Raw genomic sequence first — 15,792 nt, forward strand, 5'->3', positions numbered from 1 at the left:
TATCATAGACTCACGGTTTTACTTTTCAATCGTAATTATTGGTTGTGCCGAAATAGGCTTTTATTTATTTATTTTATTTTGGAATTGACCATATATGGTAAATTCGCCTATGGTATGTGCATGCACATGTGTATGTTTGTCTTTCTGTGGGAACAAAGGGTGAAGGAGCGTATCCAATGGCATGAAAGACAGTTGAAGATGCTGTTTCAACAAGCCAACCAAAGAGAGGAGTAATCAGCTGTTTACTCAGTCATCTGTGCCATTCTCCCTCTGGACATAAATATTGTCTTTATGTGTCTTAAGTTTGACCAACTTCATTTGCATAAAGGTCTTTGTGTCCCATGCCTTCTTTTCTTTATGCTTAGATGTCATTCAGGCAGACAGACCTGTGGTTGTTGCATCATCTCAAAACATGCTAGCACAATGTTTTGTAGTGAATAGAAACAGATGAGAATGCACTTGAACCAAACCTGTCATCATGGTTTATACATTAATAAAATGTTATAAATGCTTATGAATGCTTGTAATGCTTGTAAATGCACATGTTTAGAAAGGTTTACAAATAATGAAATACAAATGTATTGATTATTAAATAAAGCTGATTCGTGAAAGGTACTATAAAGTTTTGTCCCCATTTTGGCGGTCTGCCCATTTTGTCTGCTCATTGGTAGATTTCAATCTTGTTCCACAGTAACAAATAACTATGATGTAAAGCTTATTATTCTCTCCACAATTTGTCCTGATTTGATGCTAAGTTATTATGGCAACATGCTGTCCGCTTATTCATTTCTTTATACAAACACATACACTGAAAAGCAACTTTTCGAAGTTCGCAATCAATCCATTGTTGTTTTATGCAAAAATAAAACGAGACTGGATAGGACACACCGAGAGACGTATGCAAATACCTCTCTATCTGCCTGTGTGGGGTACTGAAAAAGGTGCATTTTCCTCCACACCCACTTAGGTAAATGCAGATGACCACTAGTAGATATTATACATTTCCATCCCAATACCAGCATCTTTATAGAGACAAAAGGGACATATTCACATAGTGCTATCTAAACCAGTGAGTGGAACAATTGTTAAATCCAGGTAAGTAATTTATATATATTTTTTTTTAATTAAACATTTATAAATTACCTGTTCACGTTTTAAATTCTTATATTCAATGTAATATAAAGAAAAACAATTTAAGCCATTTCACCAAACTTTGTGAGTGTCTGTTAACTTGATCCATTTGGTTTTGAGTGAGTTCAGATAGGGAGGAGAGCTGGAGCAACTGTGCTGAATACTGAATGGGGATACCCTCCAACTTATGAATATTATAACAGCAATCACATGTGGGAGAAAATTTGAAAGTACGCCGCATTAGAATAACCTCAAGATCATTTTACTGGTAGAGCTGAGTGCTGCATTGTCCCAGCGAAGTTACAGTCCTTTAGGAAAATCAGCAGTATTTATCATTTACAGATATTAAGATGAGCACAGACGGAGTGGAACACTCAGAGGCTCACCATGAACAAGCAGGTAAGGATGTTTCACCTTTCAATGTCTACTTTTAATTTGTCAGTTTGTCGTTATCTCTTGTCAGGCATATCAGAAAAAATTATGATGACATATATCTTGGAAAATTATGTTTACTTTTCTCCATCGCTCCTGCTAAATGTATTTCTTGGTGATAGTGGTGTTAAAAACAAAATATACTTACAGAAAGACATTTCTGCTTATTCTTATGTTAAGATTACCCTACAAACATTTCATTTCAACATTTCTTTATTTGATAGCTTTTAGTAGCACAATATGATTTTGTTATTATTTATTACTTTTTAATTACGTAATCTCTCTGAGGAATCATTGTGTGCTTAGTATCCCTGGATCTGTGGTACATACTTACATACAGATTTGTACTGAAAAATAGCAAATTTTGCTTTTTTAATTGAAATGATTAACTGAAACACACATTTACTGAAACAGAACACCCCCAATAACATTGAATATTATACACTAATTGTTGACAGTAAATGTTTTAGTGTGTGTGCTTTTCTTACTCAAATGTTGTCATGGATTTTGGATGCAAGAGTATGTGGAGCCTCCAGGCTGAGCATGAAAGTTTCACATTGCTATGGTTAGTTTATTATTTCGGAAGTTCTGGTGTGTCTGGACATTTGCTTTGATAGCTATAGGCTGTATTTATCAATAACACTGTAAATGTGTCTCAACATTTCTTGTACAGTCCATAGCTGATAAGTGGGCCATTAGGGTGTGTTGATTACCACAGTGTGAATAGTGAATTACTATTTCTCTGTATAATCTTTCTGATTGATAGTACCTTATCAACAGCCAACATCTCACCCCAACAACAACTGGAATAAGTGTTTCTGAGAGTGTTTCTAAAATTGGATGTGTTGATTCTGTTGGTTGGCGGCTCTACCAGGATGTAATGTGTGTACCTCAAGCTGTTTGCAGAGAAGTTGCCACAGCCCCAGGTGACATGGACGAGGTGGTAAAATACAGAACAAACTAAATGAAAATGTGGAACTTGGATTCAGATAGAGCAGCATAGTGTATAGAAGTTATTTTCTTTGGACAAAATCTGACAAAATAGGCATTTAAAGTTCCATCATGCATTTGCCTCAGCTATCATTCAAGCAAATCACTGTAAAACATACAACTTGTACAAAGTCCAAATACGTTACATGTCCAAGTTGGCTGGACTTAAATTGGGAGAATTTGAAAACATTCTGAATAAAAACTTTGGCAAATGAAGGAATTAATGTCAGTAGAACTTTCCTGCCCCAGAGTTGAGTAAACTTGAAGTCAGAGTGCAGCAGCAGCTGGGTGCCTTAACCTTTTATGTTGAATCAACTTCACCTCAAAGGATCCTCTAACGATCACACCAGACATGATTTCATATAATCTAACACTAATAGCCACAACACTATGCAAGACCATCAGGTCAGAGAGGAAATTATCACAATAATTTTACCCTGATAGCAATGATATCATGCATCTTTTCACACAGCTTGCGGTTCATTGTTTTATTGTGTTATTTTTCAACACAAATTAACCAAAATTAAACTAACAACTTGACTCCCTAATTGAAAAGTGAATGAAAGGTCTGCATGAAATATAGGTCAGAAAGAGAATTCTGTATATGTTCCTGAGTGGCGCAGCGGTCTAAGGCACTGCATCTCAGTGCTAGAGGTGTCACTACAGACCCTGGTTTGATTCCAGGCTGTATCACAACTGACCGTGATTGGGAGTCCCATTGGGCGGTGCACAATCGGCCCAGTGTCGTCCGGGTTTAGCTGTGGTAGGCCTTCCCTTTGAGAAGATGTCCCCTAAGCTAATTGATATTGTATGATATATTACAACCTTAATCTTTTGGTGACATTCTTTCCAGAAACTGAATTAAGAGTCTATTTACTGAGTTATCAATATATTTTTATTGTATAATTACAATAATTAATTGCAGAAAGTGGCTTTCCAGATATCGCTCTCAGAGGTGCATTTGATTTCCATAGCAGTGTATCCTGGATGGACGGTGTTGACACTTGACTCAGAAACTGGCAGTCCCATGGCGCTCAGTTTAGACTGAAAACCTGTCTGAGTAGTCATCAAGAGCATGCAACCAGACAGACTATTCTGAGTGTCAACTCCTTCCATCATCTAGAATATGCTGCTGTGCAAATCAAATACACGTTTGAAAGCACTATCCAGAGAGCCACTAAAGGTTTATGGTCTCTTCAGGATAAGGGTTAGAATAATGCAGGCAGTGGCCTGGGCTGGTCTAAGGGTCTAAAGGGCCTTATACATTTCATGCAAACAGAGCGATGGATTGCCATATACGGTCCGTAAAAAAATTATAGCCACACAAAAGTACATAGAACTACATGAAATTAAAAAAAAAATTACGCATTCCTGCGCCTGTCTCCCGACCCTTTATACCAATGTGACAGAATAATCGACCATTAAGGAAGACAGCGGGAATGGCCCGTCTGACAACGCTGCTACTGGTCCATCCAGCGCTGCCGCAACTTCGGCAGCTGCAACTGGGCCGTCCGACATTGCCACAACGGGTCCGTCCGACGACGCAACTTCAGCAGCTGTAACTGGCCCGTCCGACGCCACCACAACTTTGGCAGCGGCAACTGACCCGTCCGACGACAACGCAACTTCGGCAGCTTCATCAGGTCCTGAACGACCCGCAATGCGTTCCTGTGTTCGTCCTCGAGGCCGGTGTCATTGCACTGCTAGTGCAGCGCGTCGGGGGGGGGGGGGATGGGTACTGTCACAGATCCCTCCGGAACCTTCATTACGCACACCTGACCACTATTCCCAGTGATTAATAATTGTATAAGTGTGTCCTTGGTATACCATCATCCCCAGCCTTCCGATGTTAAAATGCGATTGAACTGACATAAGGGTACTTGGATGCTGCCAGGCAATTCTGTATAATACGATAGTACAATAATAATAATACAGTATACATAGAGTTCAAAGTTTTGTTCTATCCTGTGTTGCCAATGCTATCCCAGTTCAATTATAGTTCTGGGTTTAGAGTTAGTCAATGTGTGTAGTGCACCTGGGGGTCTGTAAACATTACAATGGAAAGGCCTGAAAAGGTTGTCAAGGCTACGCAGCTGATTTGCATGGCACCATAATTTCCATACTGGAAGTTTGGCCTGGGGGTGGGGGGGAGATTTCCATACTGTGGGTCGAGCAGGCACATCACTCTCCGCAAACTCCCAGAGGTCCTATTTGAAATTCAAATGAGGGAAGATTACCTGACACAGCAGACCTTTGAACTCTCTGTCTCGTATGGCATCGTTGTGTTGTAGGGAGGGTGCCAGTATCTTAAAGGGTTAATGTGATCATAACCTTTGTAATCATTCACTCCATATGGTGGTGAATCATCCATATGGCTGTGTTGGATTTTTTTACACTATAGCCCTGATGAGGATATATATGGTCAGTGCCAAGAAACTGTCTAAATAAACGACATCTTGTGTATTTTTATCCTACAAATTGAGGACACACTTGTGAGGCACAAGGGCTTCTCAGTTTCAGTGGGCATGGCGTCTCAATATGTGGTTTGCCTGTAACACTTTATAATAACTTTCGTGAAATAAAATGCATAAACTATTTATAAACTATTACATCATTTGTAAACATGTATTAACAATTATAAGTATTATGAGCATTACAATTTATAATAATTTATAAAAATGTATGATAATTTAGCGACTATTTATAAACATTTACAAGCATTTATGCCTTATTCATGAAAGTTATTATAAAGTGTTAGCAATTTGCCTTTTATTGAGTTGTGTATCTTAATTATCAAAAATCATCCATAATGTTATCCAGAGCGCTACTTCAGGTGTAGGCCTATTTTAATAAACAGAAAACCACAAAGTGGCCCTAATATTGGGGATAGGTATGACATTGTAATTTATGACTGTTTAATCATTTATATTTACTTTCTCCTGCAGACAACGAACAAAATGGAATTGACTTCACCAGACAAGTGAGTATAGAAAACACATGTCATTTTAACTTCAGATTAGCTATCCATAAGTGGGAATGAATTGAACTGTGAGCAACTTTTTTTTTTTTTATTTAATCTTTATTTAATTAGGCAAGTCAGTTAAGAACAAATTCTTAGAGAATAGATAGTAGGACATTACAGGAAAACTATATTTATCATTTATTTTATATTTACCATATGGGCTCCCTTGTGGCACAGCGGTCTAACACGCTGCATCGCAGTGCTAGAGGCGTCACTACAGACCCTGGTTCGATTGCAGGATGTGTCACAACCGGCCGTGATTGGGAGTCCCATAGGTCGGCGCACAATTGGCCCGGCGTCGTCCGGTTTAGGGTATGGCCGGGGGTAGGCCGTCATTGTAAATAAGATTGGTCTTGTACATGTAACAGAAATATTGATTGTGATGTCTGTCAATACTGAAAGTAATGTACTCTAGTCTGTGGAAATCATGTAATAAGAACATCTAGTGTCATATTACATGAACTCAATACCACTTATTGTGAGTCTGCTGGACAGTTCCACTAAGATCATGACATCTTTTCACACTACTCTTTATATACCTCAAAATGTCCACCTATTATTAAAACCTATTATCTTAGTTTAGTTATTCCTAAACTATGTCTATCCATTTGGCAATGGGAGATTGTTAAAGGGAGGTTTATTGTTTTAGTCCTGGGGGTTATTTGCATACTACACTGCCTGAGGGGAGGGTGTTCATCAGAGTTTGTATCTTGTTTAACAAGTCCTGCAGCCTAACCCAACCGGTCAAGGAGCACACATACGCACACACACACACACACACACACACACACACACACACACACACACACACACACACACACACACACACACACACACACACACACACACACACACACACACACACACACACACACACACACACACACACACACACACAGTTTCCCAACTCCAGTCCTCAAGTACCCCTAAAAGTATGCATTTTTATTGTAGCTTCTGATTTAACTTGTCAACTAATCATCAAGCCCTCAATTAATTAAATCAGGTGTGTTTGTCCGGGGCTACAACAAAAATGTGTGCTGTTGGAGGGACTGGAGGACTGGAGTTGGGCTGTTGGGGGAACTGGAGGACTGGAGTTGGGCTGTTGGAGGGACTGGAGGACTGGAGTTGGGCTGTTGGGGATACTGGAGGACTGGAGTTGGGCTGTTGGGGTTACTGGAGGACTGGAGTTGGGCTGTAGGGGGTACACGAGGACTGGAATTAGGCTGTTGGGGGAACTGGAGGACTGGAGTTGGGCTGTTGGGGGAACTGGAGGACTGGAGTTGGGCTGTTGGGGGAACTGGAGGACTGGAGTTGGGCTGTTGGGGGTACTGGAGGATCAGAGTTGGAATAACATTGATACTGTAGATGACAAGATAGAACAACAAGGCTGACATTTGGTCTATGTCAATTGGTCACACAATTGATATCCACATTTCCAGTGAAAACGAGAAGACTGTGTTTATGTACTGTTATTCTTCTAAAGACAATTACAACATCAAAAAGTAGGAATAGAAAAGTGAGTAATATTGTGATGTGATTGGTTTCCAGATCAAGACAGAGGTCCTCAATGACTCTCCCCATTCTGTCTTATCACACAAGACATGTCACCTGACACAAGGAGCCCCAATATCTGGTGGCCAGCTATCAGGGGTAGGTTACTCATCTTCTGTCTCAATATATCAGAGGCCTTTAAGTTCATCATTAATACAATTATATGAATGGGGGGACCTGATCCTAGATCAGCACTCCTACCCTAATATGTTTGATATGTACAGCCCCTGGCCCCATGTTTAATGTCATGTCAAGCTATAATTATTTATCATTTTCTAAGAATGGGAGAAAACTGTCATTCTGTAATGAGGGCATTTGGATGGTTGTTTATTGGTTTAGATCCAGGTCTCTCCTGCGAAAGAGATTGTATCTCAACAACTCAACTGGATAAATAAAGGTTAAATAAATGACAAATCTAAGATTGTATTTATGTTGTTTCAACAGGAGCTCTCCTCCCTGCACACCATGCAACAGTTGGTGCTTATGCCAGGCTCTCACCACCTCTCACCCCCATCCTCCTTCCTCCTCTCACAGACACAACACACGGGGCACCAAGGTACACATGGACAGTCAAATGAAAGGGTTGCAATATTCTGGAAACTTTCCCAAAAGTCACAGGTTTTTTACGCTACACCAGTTTGAGGACTCCTGAAATCAGGAGAGAATAAGCAGGGAGAGAATCCTCCAACTGGGAATCCTTCAAACAGGATTTCTGAAAAATGTGGGAAGTGTGAAAGTTACAATATCTATGATACTTCTCGAAATAAATTGAATTAATTAGTATTTTTTTCCCCCGTGTAGCACTTCTGCAGCAGAACCTCCTCAGCTTTCCCACCCAGAGCCAGTCAGGCCTCCTCCAGCACCAGCCTGGGTTAGCATTGACACCTCAGGTAAAAATCCCACTTCTTACACCAGTTGACATGATTAGCTATACGGATGAGGCAGAGAAATGTAGGTCAAATTATCAATAGGGCAACACTACAGGTCATGCATCCGGGTCCTTGAACTTGATAACAGAATTAACCCTTTACAGGACAGACCATGAGAGGGATAAGGATTTATCATAGAACTTCCAATGATAGTCAAATATATTAATATGAGGAATTATGAAGAGAGAAATTTGCATAAGACACAAACATATTCAATTTTTGCATGTACAAGGTTTCTAACACTGCTATAATTTTCACATGGCTAAACATATATACAATTTCTTTCGTCACCCATTTAACAGTATTCCTACTCACCACTGTGTTCCCTAAAGGCCATGAGTCGGTCGGGCCTGACGTCGTCGTCCATGGAAGGCCACCTGGACATGTCCCACCTGCAGGTCCCCAAACACATGGGGCCCCCCCAGCAGGACGAGGCCAGTGACCTGGAGGAGCTGGAACAGTTTGCCAAGGCCTTCAAACAGAGACGCATCAAACTGGGCTTCACCCAGGTAGCGAGGGCCACTGGCTCAAAATACAATACAACTTTATCTTTTTGCCATTTTATGTTTTTTTCCCAACCCCCCAGACACCACAAATACTGATACACTAACAAAAGTGTCTAGATGCCACAGAACAGCGCCCCTTGAACGGGTTAGGGGTTAAATGTCTTGCACAAGGGCACAATGGCAATATGTGGCACCTAATATTGTGATTCTTAATCCCACCAGATATTTTCCTGTCAGTCCTGGGATTTGAAATGGCAACCCTTCAGTTACTGGCACGCCTCTCTAACCTTGAAGCTACCGCCACTGGCTCTGATTACTGATATGCCACCTAACTTCTGTACTTGGTGTATTTGCCCATTCTGATATAATTTAACTGTTGAAACACACATAGTGCAAAGCACTAGCGGTTCTGGGGGGGGGGGGGGGGGCAGTGTCCCTGTGACAACAATTTTGGACCCCCTTGTGGCCCCCTAAATGTGAAGTATGAAATCATTTTTACATAACTAATTTTTGCTATCGTTCTTTTTTTACATCCGTTATTAGACAGTGGCAACGGTGATGATTATGAACATGGTCTTTTGCCTGCTAATGCCTGCAATGCAGTGAAGAAAACGATATGACAACAATAACGTCTAATGTAACTGGCGACTCTAACAGTACAACCGGCGCCAGCTTGGCCCCCCCAGTTGAAATGGTCTAGAACCGCCACTGGCGCAAAGGCAGGAGTGAAGTGACTTAACATTTCTGTAGTCAACACACTTGAAGGAGATTAATAATGTAATACAGGTATTGAATTCATGACGTAGATTGAAACGAGATTATAATTTGAAAGTTTGCCGTAATCAGATTCAAATATGTTCACTGTGTGTGTATCAGGGTGATGTAGGCCTGGCTATGGGGAAGCTGTATGGGAATGACTTCAGCCAGACTACCATCTCCCGCTTCGAGGCCCTCAACCTAAGCTTCAAGAACATGTGCAAGCTGAAGCCTCTACTTGAGAAGTGGCTGAGTGACGCAGGTACTATACAGTATAACAATACACTGAGTATACCAAACATTAGTAACACCTTCCTAATATTGAGTTGCACCGCCACTTTTGCCCTCAGAATAGCCTCAATTCGTTGGGGCATGGGATGCTGGCCCATGTTGACTCCAATGCTTCCCACAGTTGTGTCAGTTGGCTGGATGTCCTTTGGGTGGTGGACCATTCTTGATACACATGGGAAACTGTTGAGCGTGAAAAACCCAGCAGCGATGCAGTTCTTGACACACTCAAACCTGTGTGCCTGACACCTACTACCATACCCCGTTCAAAGGCACTTTAATCTTTTGTCTTGCCCATTCACCCTCTGAACGGCATGCATACACAATCCATGTCTCAATTGTCTCAAAGCTTAAAAATCATTATTTAACCTCTCTCATCTCATTCATCTGCACTGATTGAAGTGGATTTAATAAGGGATCATAGCTTTCACCTGGATTAACTTGGTCGGTCAGTCTATGTCATGGAAAGAGCAGGTGTTCCTAATGTTTTGTACACTCAATGTATATTTTGTAGATGGTTTGGTCAGTCATTTACATCATGTGCGATTGCATGTCTTTATCAAATCAAATCAAAGTTTATTTGTCACGTGCGCTGAATCCAACAGGTGTAGACCTTACAATGAAATGCTTATTTACAGGCTCTAACCAATAGTGCAAAAAAGGTGTTAGGTGAACAATAGGTAAGTAAAGAAATAAAACAACAGTAAAAAGACAGGCTATATACAGTAGCGAGGCTATAAAAGTAGCGAGGCTACATACAGACACAGGTTAGTCAGGCTGATTGAGGTAGTATGTACATGTAGATATGGTTAAAGTGACTATGCATATATGATGAACAGAGAGTAGCAGTAGCGTAAAAGAGGGGTTGGTGGGTGGTGGGTGGCGGGACACAATGCAGATAGCCCGGTTAGCCAATTGAGCGGGAGCACTGGTTGGTCGGCCCAATTGAGGTAGTATGTACATGAATGTATAGTTAAAATGACTATGCATATATTATAAACAGAGAGCAGCAGCAGCGTAAAAAGAGGGGTTGGGGGGGGCACACAATGCAAATAGTCCGGGTAGCCATTTGATTACCTGTTCAAGAGTCTTATAGCTTGGGGGTAAAAACTGTTGAGAAGCCTTTTTGTCCTAGACTTGGCACTTCGGTACCGCTTGCCATGCGGTAGTAGAGAGAACAGTCTATGACTGGGGACGCTGGGGTCTTTAACAATTTTTAGGGCCTTCCTTTGACACCGCCTGGTGTAGAGGTCCTGGATGGCAGGTAGCTTAGCCCCAGTGATGTACTGGGCCGTACGCACTACCCTCTGTAGTGCCTTGTGGTCAGAGGCCGAGCAATTGCCGTACCAGGCAGTGATGCAACCTGCCAGGATGCTCTCGATGTTGCAGCTGTAGAACCTTTTGAGCATCTGAGGAACCATGCCAAATCTTTTTAGTTTCCTGAGGGGGAATAGGCTTTGTCGTGCCCTCTTCACGACTGTCTTGGTGTGTTTGGACCATTCTAGTTTGTTGTTGATGTGGACACCGAGGAACTTGAAGCTCTCAACCTGCTCCACTCTCAACCTTCTCCACTTTACACACTATTTCTATGTCAAGAGGATATTCATTTTGTTATATTGGCTGGAAATGTTTTTTAGAGGAAATGTATGTTGGTAAATCATGTTCATGCTCTTTCCAAATCAGAGAATTGCCCCTCTGACTCTATGAGCAACGCTGTCTCTCTACCCCCCCTAATGGAAGGCTATGGAAGGAAAAGAAAAAAGAGGACAAGCATCGAAACCAACATAAAGCTCACCCTGGAGAAACGCTTCCTTGACGTGAGTTAACTTTGTTTGTCCTCTAATATTGTCCCCTGCATTTCCAATCATAAATGCTGAAAATAATGTAGGAACTGTTGATATAAGTCGTATTTAAAAGCACTTTTCCATGCTTTCCAGGGAGCAAAACAATCCACCATAATGCACATTGTTGTGGCACTTGAGTGACTACATAGCAGCCATTTTGAGTTAGCTGCAATGCTGACACATATGTTATGGTTTATTTTAAGACATTATAAAGGCTCATGCATGCTTATAACAAGTCATAAGCATTATGTCGGCAGGCTTTACAGTGTTAGCTACCAACGTTACTTCTTAGAACCCCAAGCCCAACTTGGCGGAGATCACACTGATTTCAGAGCAGCTACATATTATATGGCTTATTACAAGACACTATAAAGACTCATGCATGCTTATAGCACCTAATACCAATATTTCCATTCAGAACCCCAAGCCTAACTCGGAGGAGATCATGCTGATCTCAGAGCAGCTGTCTATGGAGAAGGAGGTGGTGCGGGTGTGGTTCTGTAACCGCAGACAGAAGCAGAAGAGGATTTACTGCCCCGTGTCCACCTCACCAATGAAATCACACAACTTCAACTCCAGAATGGTTAGCCTTAAATCTCTCAGTTATAACGTTTTGGGTTAAATTACGTATGTTTCTTCCTGATGGTGAAATGGCCAACTCTGAATACGTACAGTAGCTCTCTATTTTCAAGTCAGTTTGAAAGTATATTTTCAATGTTCATTGTTATGATAAGAGTTGTGTAATGAAAGAGTAGTGTGATAGTAATGCATAGTTACGCTACAACACATTTTCAGTGCATTGTCTTGTGTTTTGTCTCACCAGCCATCATGTAACTGTTGTTTCAGGCATCCACGTCCAGATCATACAGCCCTCCTGCTTCAGGAGGCAAGTGTAACCATATGTACTTGATATAATCTGTATTTAAGACTACTCCATACAGTCTGTAGTACTTAAGACCTGTATTTAAGACTACTCCATAGGGTCTGTAGTACTTAAGATCTGTATTTAAGACTACTTCATATAGTCTGTAGTACTTAAGACCTGTATTTAAGACTACTTCATATAGTCTGTAGTACTTAAGACCTGTATTTAAGAAAAAGTAAATGGCATAGAGACATTTTCTGTGAAATTGACACTGTGTGAGAAATCAAACCTATAAAACCTTCCTCCATATGAAACTAACTGTATGAAGTTTCAAGCTTTCTTGTGAAATCAGTGTGCATGTTAAATTGAGTGTATTCCTCTGTGCTCTAGTGTCATCGAGTTCCTCTCCCAATAGTCCTAGTCGTGGGCCTTCGCCCGGAACACTCCGGTCTGGCTCCGCTGCTCTGACATCTCAGGTCAACCAGTCCTTCAGCTCACCAGGGTAAGGGACACTTGCTCACCACAGCCAAGGACATGTGAACAGTGTCTATATGCCAAATAGCACCCCATTACCTATATAGTGAACTACTTTTGACCTGAGCCCCATGGCCCTTGGACAAAAGTAGTGCACTACATGGGGAATAGGGTGCCATTTGGGAGATACACAGAAGATTAGTCTAACACTGTATTGGCAACATGGTATTGTACAAATGAGAGATGAACCTGTTATCTTTGCGTTACAGGTCATGGTATCGCACATGGAACCCTACGTCCTATCACCACTGAGAAAGCCTGCCTGTTGTGGAAGAGAACTAAAACTATTGATGTCAATTAATGGAAAAAGAAATAGATACAAACCAGCAGACACGCGTGAAGACCTTTTAAAATTCAATTGAGAAACGGTCTGCATTTGGAATCAAATGTGAAATGTCATAATCAATATTTATAGCATCAGTTTAGGGCACCTCTGAGGTCATATGCAGCACAAACTGAATTTGAGCCTACATTATCTATAAAAGCAAATTGGAAGCAAAAAAAAAAGAAACGTCAAAGTCAGGGACGGATTCTGTTAAACCTGCCGTTAGAAAATGTTGACGCAGCAACTGTTAAACTACTGCCCACGCACAAGTGGCTAATTCAGAAAACTGGATCAATATGACCTAAATAGGGTCTACCTGGTATTTTACAGTACTGTACTCTAACGTTTTGACTTTAGAGTCCAAATCACTGCAATTTCATCTGACCACCGGAAAATAAAACACAGTATGTCTGTATGCCACTATGTAGCCTATGCAGCTGTATGAGTTGGATTGAATTTAACTGCCCATGTATGTTTACAGTGCAGTTAATTTGGCCATTTCCTTTGTTATTCATCAGGAGTTCAGGTGTGAGAATAAATGTGCGAAGGTGTATATATTAAAATGTCAGACAGCAATCTAAATAATGATGTTGCCTATTGTTTGTATTTTTATACAGTTGAAGTCAGAAGTTTACATACACCTTAGCCAAATACATTTAAACTGAGTTTTTCACAATTCCTGACATTTAATCCTAGTAAATATTCCCTGTCTTAGGTCAGTTAGGATCACCACTTTATTTTAAGAATGTGAAATGTCAGAATAATAGTAGAGAGAATTATTTATTTCAGCTTTTATTTCTTTCATCACATTCCCAGTGGGTCAAAAGTTTACATACACTCAATTAGTATTTGGTAGCATTGCCTTTAAATTCTTTAACTTGGGTCAAACGTTTCGTGTAGCCTTCCACAAGCTTCCCACAATAAGTTGGGTGAATTTTGGCTCATTCCTCCTGACAGAGCTGGTGTAACTGAGTCAGGTTTGTAGGCCTCCTTGCTCGCACACACTTTTTCAGTTCTACCCACACATTTTCTATAGGATTGAGGTCAGGGCTTGGTGATGGCCACTCCAATACCTTGACTTTGTTGTCCTTAAGCCATTTTGCCACAACTTTGGAAGTATGCTTGGGGTTATTGTCCATTTGAAAGACCCATTTGCAACCAAGCTTTAACTTCCTGACTGATGTCTTGAGATGTTGCTTCAATATATCCACATCATTTTCCTTCTTCATGATGCCATCTATTTTGTGAAGTGCACCTGTCCCTCCTGCACCAAAGCACCCTCACAACATGATGCTGCCACCCTCGTGCTTCACGGTTGGGATGGTGTTCTTCAGCTTGCAAGCCTCCCCCTTTTTCCTCTAAACATAACGACGGTAATTATGACCAAACAGTTCTATTTTTGTTTCATCAGACCAGAGGACATTCCTCCAAAAAGTACGATCTTTGTCCCCATGTGCAGTTGCAAACCGTGGTCTGTCTTTTTTATGGCGGTTTTGGAGCAGTGGCTTCTTCCTTGCTGAGCGGCTTTCAGGTTATGTCGATATAGGACTAATTTTACTGTGGATATAGATACTTTGTACCTGTTTCCTCCAGCATCTTCACAAGGTCCTTTACTGTTGTTCTGGGATTGATTTGCACTTTTCACACCAAAGTACGTTCATCTCTAGGAGACAGAACACGGTATGACGGCTGCGTGGTCACATGGTGTTTATACTGGCGTACTATTGTTCGTACAGATGAACGTGGTACCTTCAGGCATTTGGAAATTGCTCCTGAGGATGAACCAGACTTGCCGAGGTCTACAATTTTTTTGAGGTCTTGGCTAATTTCTTTTGATTTTCCCATGATGTCAAGCAAAGAGGCACTGAGTTTGAAGGTAGGCCTTGAAATACATCCACAGGTACACCTCCAATTGACTCAAATTATGTCAATTAGCCTATCAGAAGCTTCATGACATCATTTTCTGGAATTTTCCAAGCTGTTTAAAGGCACTGTCAACTTAGTGTATGTAAACTTCTGACCCACTGGAATTGTGATACAGTGAATTATAAGTGAAATAATCTGTCTGTAAACAATTGTTGGAAAAATTACTTGTGTCATGCACAATGTAGATGTCCTAACCGACTTGCCAAAACTATAGTTTGTTAACAAGACATTTGTGGAGTGGTTGAAAAACAAGTTTTAATGACTCCAACCCTAGTGTATGTAAACTTCCGACTTCAACTGTATATCATGTTTGCTTAAATATATTTAGGTTGTGAAATGAGTCGAAATGATAGAGGGAAAAGAGCTTTGGAAAAAATAATAAAGATTTTAAAATCAGCACTAGTATTTTTTAAGGAATGTTTCAAAGCGTATCACGTTTTGCCATCTGCAATGTGTTTCAGTGTGATCTACCAATGGTCCAATGCATACATTGTTACATTTTGTTATTTTCATGAAACACACTTTGTTACATTGTAACAAGTCTTAGTGTAGTCTCTAGTGCATGGATGTATCGATATGGGATCTTTGCATGTTTTTTTTTTTTTTATCTAGCAGATGGAGTAATTGTCATTACTACTGTTGAGATGATAGCATGAAGACAAAGATGTAAGATGTCAGTCACCTCAAATGACC

General features: G+C 40.7%; 1 protein-coding gene across 1 annotated transcript; it reads left to right on the top strand.

The window, feature by feature from the left end:
- Window positions 1-946: 946 nt before the first annotated feature.
- pou2f3 (POU class 2 homeobox 3) lies at window positions 947-13,967 on the top strand. The gene is made up of 13 exons (XM_014197657.2): window positions 947-1,095; window positions 1,474-1,530; window positions 5,499-5,533; window positions 7,124-7,225; window positions 7,571-7,682; window positions 7,928-8,016; window positions 8,388-8,564; window positions 9,438-9,579; window positions 11,289-11,422; window positions 11,868-12,032; window positions 12,296-12,335; window positions 12,705-12,816; window positions 13,058-13,967. Exons 2-13 carry the CDS (start codon window positions 1,482-1,484, stop codon window positions 13,098-13,100), a joined length of 1,200 nt encoding a protein of 399 aa, XP_014053132.2. The 5' UTR covers window positions 947-1,095; window positions 1,474-1,481; the 3' UTR covers window positions 13,101-13,967.
- The last annotated feature ends 1,825 nt before the right edge of the window (window positions 13,968-15,792 follow it).

This window comes from Salmo salar, chromosome ssa04 (genome assembly GCF_905237065.1).
Source record: "Salmo salar chromosome ssa04, Ssal_v3.1, whole genome shotgun sequence".
NCBI classification, from domain to species: Eukaryota; Metazoa; Chordata; class Actinopteri; order Salmoniformes; family Salmonidae; genus Salmo; species Salmo salar.